Source organism: Triticum dicoccoides, chromosome 1A (genome assembly GCF_002162155.2).
Source record: "Triticum dicoccoides isolate Atlit2015 ecotype Zavitan chromosome 1A, WEW_v2.0, whole genome shotgun sequence".
Lineage (NCBI taxonomy): Eukaryota > Viridiplantae > Streptophyta > Magnoliopsida > Poales > Poaceae > Triticum > Triticum dicoccoides.
In genome coordinates this window covers 344184976-344192074 of record NC_041380.1, presented here as the reverse complement: position 1 = coordinate 344192074, position 7099 = coordinate 344184976, and the positions used below count along the sequence as shown (strand labels likewise).

The window sequence follows — 7099 nt, the reverse complement described above, 5'->3', positions numbered from 1 at the left end:
TAGCCGACATGTTGGAAATCAACCATATGTGTAACCTAGCTACCCAACGTGTATATAAGTTGTGGGGTTTAGTCCGTAGGGACACGATTACCGGCCTTAGGGTTTAGAACATGATCATACGATCGTGAGGTAGATCATCTCGTACTTTGTACTCCATCACATCAATACACGCAAAGCAGGACGTAGGATTTTGCCTCTTCGAGAGGGCCCGGACCTGGGTAAACATTGTCTCCCTCGTACCCTGTTACCATTGTTCATATAACTACAACTCTACACCCCCTATCCGAAATCTGCCGGTTTTAGCACCGACACACGGTCCTTCCACAAAGAGGCACATTATTTACTTGTCGTGGAGGCCCGGATATGTTCCCGCGAGAGGCATGGTCGTGCTTCTCGGAAAAGGAAAATAAAATGTGTTTTTTTCCTTATGCGAGAGGCACGGATTTATTTCTCGTGGTGTGCTTACGCGAGAGGCACGGCCACGTCTCTTGCAAAAGGGAAAAAGCATGTTTTTTTCCTATCACGAGAGGCACATATTTACTTCTCATGAATGCATGAATTTGCTTATGCGAGAAGAATGACCGTGGCTTTCGAAAAAGAAAAAACTTCCTATCATGAAAGGCACGGATTTGCTTCTCGTGGAGGCACGGATTTGTTTTCCACAAGACACGGCTGCGCCTCTCGAAAAAGAAAAAAAATGTGTTTTCTTTTTTCTTCTTCCATGAGAGGTATAAATTTACTTCTCGTGGAGGCACAGATTTGCTTCCGCGAGAGGCATGGTTGTGTCTCTCGGAAAGGGGAAAATGTGCTCCCGATTTGGGTTTTTTCGTGAAAACTTTTCATCGAAACCTGTCAATATATGATCTAGTTTTGAAGATCTCGACACGAGGAATCACACAATGAAAACGGTTCGAGATTTGACATACGGTTTGAGAGATAAAATATTTTGAATAAACGAATCTACGAAAAAAGTGAAACTTACAGGTTACAACAAGTGGATGGAGCACATGTAATGCGATACTCAGACACAGTGCTCGCCCTTCGAAACCACTTTTTGAACGAAAATAATCTTTCTATTGGGCCGGGCTTAATGCGAGACACAGTGCTCTCGCTTCGAAACCACTTCTTGAACGAAAATAATCTTTATATTGGGCCGGGCTCTCCATATTAGCAGGGCCGTCTATAGGCTCCCTAATCCTTTATAATGCCGGCTACTATTTGGTTCACAGACTGGGCCTCTTTGATGGCCCAAATCTAGGTTGAAGGCGTGGATTTCAACTGGACGCGGCGGGGCGCCGCGCACGAATTCCATGATCCCATCATCAATAGCTTTCTCGATCCCGCCTCCCATCGGAAAACTAAACTAATCCCACCTCAACCCAATCTCCTCCACCCCCCGTGGGATCGATCCCTCGGCCCGCCCGCCTCCCTCGGATCGACCAGAGCCACCCCGCCGCGAGACCAGGATCTTGGCGAGCGAGAGCACATGGCGCTGGCGGCGGCGGCGGCCTTGGCGTGGCCATGCCTGGTGAGTTCCCACCCCCACCCCCTGGCTTCCCCTCCCCTTTTAACCCCTCCGCCGGGCTTCCTCGGCGGCAATAGCAACAGCACCATGGAGTTTCTTGGGTTTACGCTCATGGTTGTTGTTTTCTCCTTTCTTTTTCGCCGATCTTGGCAACCGAGCGAGCGGGAATGTCTGTTGTTCTGTGGCTGACGGGGGAGCTGGCCGGTTGTTTGTGTAGGGTGGGAACTCGCCGGCGTGGATTGACGTCCCGGAGCGGAGCAAGAGCGCGTTCATGGAGCTGAAGAGGAGGAAGGTGCACCGGTACGTGATATTCAAGATCGACGACAGCACGGAGGAGGTCGTGGTCGAGAAGACCGGTGCGCCCGGGGAGAGCTATGACGACTTCACGGCCTCGCTGCCTGTCGACGACTGCCGCTACGCCGTCTACGACCTGGATTTCGTCAGCGACGACAACTGCCGCAAGAGCAAGATTTTCTTCATCTCCTGGTTAGCCTCGTCTTTCTTGCCCCCTGTTTCTTGTCACCTGTGACTGAATTCAGTTTGGTTACAGAGTTGAAGATTCTATCTAGGCAGATGTATTTATTTGCTATGATAATTGTTCAAAAGGATTTATGGTTGTGTTAATTGTGGAAAAAGATTTATTGCTATGATAATTCTCCAAAAAGATTTATTGCTGTGCTAAACACTTAAACAGCGATGGGGTGGGTTCAGAAGCACAGCTTCAGTAAAACTGGGGGTGGCTGACCCCAGTCATTGTACAATCCTTTCAGCTTTCAGTTGTTAGGATGTTCATACGCGTTACATGATACTCTGTCCAATAAGCATTATGTTTCAAGCTCACCCAACGACCAACTTAATTCTCTCATATCCTACAAAGGAAACATTTTATTTTTCGTGTAACCTCGCGAAGGTAACAGCAAAGCGATGAATACAAAAGTGCAATTCAGTAACAATGGGGCTAGCTGACGGCAGTGCACTTGACAATACTTTTCAGTTGTCAGTGGTTAGAATGTTTTTTAGACAAGAATGTTTGTGTACACAGTACACTAGTAATCGTGTACCTGCCATGCACGTGTATATTAGGTAGGATATTAGTTCCACGTTATATTAGGTAAGATGTATTAGTTGCACGTTGATATTTGGTAAGATATTAATTAAATGTTAGATTTCATGGGATAGCGTTTTTAAAATTTGATGAAATGTCCATGTGGGAGATACATATCACTTGCACTGCATGACTCCCATGGATTTTCCATTCATGGTACTGAATACCTGTTTTTTTGTTTCAGTTTTTGTAGGGTATTCTTGTCAGTTGTCACAGGTAGCTGCTACTAATTCCTAAGAAGATAACAATATTACAGCTGTTCCCTTTCTTTTCAGGTCTCCTGATGATTCTCGCATCCGTGCAAAGACCATATATGCTGTGTCGAGGAATCAATTCCGCCACGAGCTCGACGGGGTGCACTTTGAGATCCAGGCAACTGACCCTGGCGACATGGACTTGGAAGTTCTCAGGGTCCGTGCTAATAGAACCTGATAGCTAGGTTGACTCTGCTAGCTTGCTGATACACACCAGTAGCTCAAGATGCGTAGCCTGCTACTAAAATGCGGCGCTGGTGCACTGATGTGAAGCATGGTGTATAATCCGGCTGCTGATCACACCTGAGTATGCAGTGTTCCTTTTTTCAGGAGATAGCATCTCAGCGATATTAATATAGCTAGATAAGTTCCCTATAATATGATGTGGAAACGGCTCCATTTAATGTCTAGTTGCGCATGTACTATTTGTCTTCTCCTAAGCAACAGTTTTGTTGAGCTTAAACTGCTACTGCTCGGTGGTTTTGTAATAGTTTCTGTTTTTTCTTTTTTTGTACTGAATGTTCAGTCAATCATGGAGCATGATTTGCTACTTACAGTGGTGTTGTGCTTGTTCTGCTATTTTTTGTCAGGGTTCTTCTGCTACTCTACTGCTATATTATGCATAGTGAATAAGTGTAACTCTGGTATTTCCAGTGTCCAAGGAATGGCTGTTGTCATCATGTCCTTTGATGTTTTCCCTGTTTTTTTACATGAAAACAGACTTGGCAAATGTACAAACCTGTTTTTCTTTGTCTTTAGAGAGAGCTATAAATCAAATTCTAACAATATTAGCAGTTGTTTTGACTTTCAAGTACTATTGTTCTTTCCCCCCACAAGTCATTCCTTGTTGCTTTATCTCAATTATTATGTGGTCTGATACAACTTCATGATAATTTCCTTTGCATCACCACAATTATATGTATGGAATTTGTTGTCATTTAGCTTTGCATTTGATTATGATAATTCTGCCAGGATTAGATGTTTTAGACTAATCAGTGCTGTGTGCCCTCCCAGTTTTTTTTCTCCTTAAATTGCTAACAAACAAGTACAGTACTTATTTGTGTGTTTCAGAATATATACACTGAAAGCGTGGCAACCATACGATAGCATAATTTGACTTGTCTCCACGGCAAAGCACAATACTAAACCCAACTGAGTTTATTCGCCACAGTAAACATACAACTGAAGATTAACAAAGTACATCGCCTCCCATTCCTTGTTGATATTAAATGATTATGGTTGTTGATTTTACAACCCCATGTGGTCTGGCCCGGATGGTGTTGTAAAACTTCGTGAGTTGGATCGTTCTGATTGTTTCAGTGCTTGTAGTCGTCGCTAGGTGGCCTATGAGTCTAGATGTAATTTTTATTATTTCCGGTGTTCATTGTACTGCTATTATTAAAGATGAATAGATCAAAAGTTTTCTCGCAAAAAAAAGAATCATTCTAATTATGGATGAATAATGAAAACCCTTTTCCCCCAAGAAAAAGAACACATAATAAAGCATTTTTAAAATATTGAAATAATTAGGTTTGAACCTGTTGAAGTAATCAGCAACACTCGAATTAGTTTTAATCTGAGAAAACAAGGCATGCATATGACTTATGGAATCTGTCATAAGAGGCAAACTATACCCTTTTTCTTTCTTTGCGGAAAGGCAAACCATACATTTAGCAAGCCGAAGAAAAGTCTAGCGTGTCCGTCTCACTAGCATGAGCATGAAAGCATAAACTCAATCTGAACAGGAGGATGAGCATGACACCCGCCATGTTGACCGAAGTGACTGCGACCGTCACAGTCCTGGCAAGTGGCAACATCATTGTTGCCCATAAAAGGCCAGGGTCTTGTACTCATGCGTCGTTGAAGAGGTGGTCGGTGTTGTTGTTCAGTCGTCTTGTTGTAGTCCATTGGTCGCGATCAGTCATGTCAATATTAGGATGCTCTTGAATACCCTACCGTGCGTCGCACTATCATGTTAGGCTTGTACCGGCTTCTTTAGGACAACATCTCAAAATTTAGTCGACACAACATCTTAAAATCAATAAAGTCATCACAATCAGCTTTGTAGTCGACGAAAAACACATTTTCTCACTAAACGAACATCGTCGAAAAACCTGAAATAACAATAGAAAATTATAAGCACCTGTAAGTCTAAGACTTGAACCTGATGAATTCGTTCCACTACAAAGAACCTAACAATCTGAGTTATGCTCAGTTTGCAACACACTAGCGAAAAAGAAAACGGGGTGAGACTTGGCCCGCTTTATAAATAAAGTAATTGTCCATACAACCAAATCCCACGTAACATAGCAAATAAGACGGTTGAGACAACATCACAATCACGCCCAAAAAAAGCATCAAAGAAATATGAAAAAAGCCACCGAGTGGCAGTAGACAAGGCGGCCATCTGAAGAGGATAAGTGACGTGCGGGTAGCCAGAAGCACATCCAGCACGAGCCCAAGCCGGACGCGGTCACGTTGCCTAGAAAGCGGGTGTCAGCGCTGCAGGAAAGTAAGGAATTTGAAGAACGAGACAGAGGCCTGCTGCGGAAAGACCCACTCAATCACCACTTTATTACGTGTCATCCACAACATGCACGACATCGCCACAAAGATAAGCCAGAATAATCAGCGATTACGCCCAGTCTGGATAGCTCTAGTCTCAACGACTCCGCAAAGTTCAGGGCTCCCCTGTCGGGCCCCAGTGCCTCGCGTATGAAAGTCCAAAGGGCCTGCGCAGCAGTGCACGAGAACATGATGTGGGTCTCGGTTTCAGAGACAACACAGAAGGGACATATGCCATTACCCGGGCCGTGCCGCTTAACCACCTCGGCCCTAGAGGGTAGGCGGTCACGCAATAGTTGCCACACAAAAATCTTCATCGTTAAAGGCAATGGGGCTTTCTACAGAGGAGAAAGCCAACGAATAGTGGGCGAATGGCATAGTGCAAATATGCCAAGCTCACAGGGAACTCACCTGAATGTGTAAGACTCCAAGAAACGGTGTTCGAATAATCTGGCAACACCGGTGGAGGGCTACCCGCAATCTAGTCCACTCCATAATTTCCTCTTGCCCAAATGTGCGATGAAACATCTTGGGAGGCCGCGGAAACCAAGAGCCAACGCTGATAGCAAACAGACTAGGGAAACCCATCCGAAGTGGCTCGCCACCAACCCATGGATCCAGCCAAAATTGGGTTCCTTCCCCATTTCTTATAGTGAAGGAAACCTATAGACGAATGTTCTCCTTGATCTGTTGGATGGATCTCCAAAACTGGAAGCCACCCGAGCGAGAGCATGCCAGGACAGGCTCGCCTCTTAGATATTTTGCCTGAAGAAGCTGCAACCACAAGCCTCCCTCACCCCGCATGATCTGCCACACCCATCTCAACATGAGGGCGACGATCATGTGGCGCGGGACAATAATACCTAATCCACCCCGATTCTTGGGCAAACAAATGTTCGCCCATTTGACCATATGATATTTCTGGCGGCCGTTTGCTGCCTGCCAACAAAATCTAGCCAAATCCTTATCAAAGAAGATGTGAACGCCCTCTGGTAAGATATACATCCCCATCATATACATGGGGACGCTCGCGAGGTTAGAGCTTATAAGAAAAGATTTACTCCCCTTGAAAGTGAACCGTCCACACCAGGCTTTGCCCGAGACGCTACTCACCCCACCAGCAGGTCGAATTCATGCATCAAAGTCCTCAAGTCGGACAACAACATCCCTGAATATGCAATGGGGAAGGCCGCTAACTTGCAATTTAGGTTGTCTGTGATCCGTTGTTGCTTGGCCGCAATGTATCTCAAGACAACGACCTCACTCTTGTCAAAGTTGATCTCAAGTCCGACATGCCCTCAAAACATAAAAGGAGTAACTTAAGATTAACGATGCTAAGATCCAACTCCTCCACCATAATCATGGTGTCATCTGCATACTGTAAATGGGTGACACCTCCATTGATCAAGTGACTTACTACCCCGAGAGGTGACCGGCCATCCTAGCTTTGTCTAGGATGTGTGCCAAGGCATCGACAGCGAGGTTGAAAAGAACATGGGAGATAGGGTCCCCTTGTTTCACTCCGCTAGAGGACCCAAAAAAATGGTCTCATCTCGCCATTAAAATTAATCACCGTATTACCAGTCCGAACTAACTGCATGATCCAAGAACACCATCTCTCATCAAAGCCCCAATGTTGAAGCACTAGCC

The 7099-nt window shown here is 45.0% G+C and overlaps 1 protein-coding gene across 2 annotated transcripts; it reads left to right on the top strand.

Moving 5' to 3' along the window:
- Positions 1-1295: 1295 nt before the first annotated feature.
- Positions 1296-3438, top strand: LOC119287575 (actin-depolymerizing factor 10-like). Of its 2 annotated transcripts, none has more exons than XM_037567176.1 (3): positions 1296-1528; positions 1743-2011; positions 2906-3438. In XM_037567176.1, exons 1-3 carry the CDS (start codon positions 1487-1489, stop codon positions 3060-3062), a joined length of 468 nt encoding a protein of 155 aa, XP_037423073.1. In that variant the 5' UTR covers positions 1296-1486; the 3' UTR covers positions 3063-3438. The 2 variants fall into 2 exon arrangements, with proteins under 2 accessions (XP_037423073.1, XP_037423144.1); XM_037567247.1 differs by lacking the exon at positions 1296-1528 and adding an exon at positions 1530-1639.
- Positions 3439-7099: the final 3661 nt, after the last annotated feature.

What these genes read in the sequence shown, in the direction of transcription:
- LOC119287575 (XM_037567176.1), top strand. Translation starts at nt 1,487, where the DNA reads ATGGCGCTGGCGGCGGCGGCGGCCTTGGCGTGGCCATGCCTG. An exon ending in CCTTGGCGTGGCCATGCCTG is followed by an intron (nt 1,529 to 1,742) that starts GTGAGTTCCCAC and finishes TTGTTTGTGTAG; the next exon opens with GGTGGGAACTCGCCGGCGTG. An exon ending in AAGATTTTCTTCATCTCCTG is followed by an intron (nt 2,012 to 2,905) that starts GTTAGCCTCGTC and finishes CTTTCTTTTCAG; the next exon opens with GTCTCCTGATGATTCTCGCA.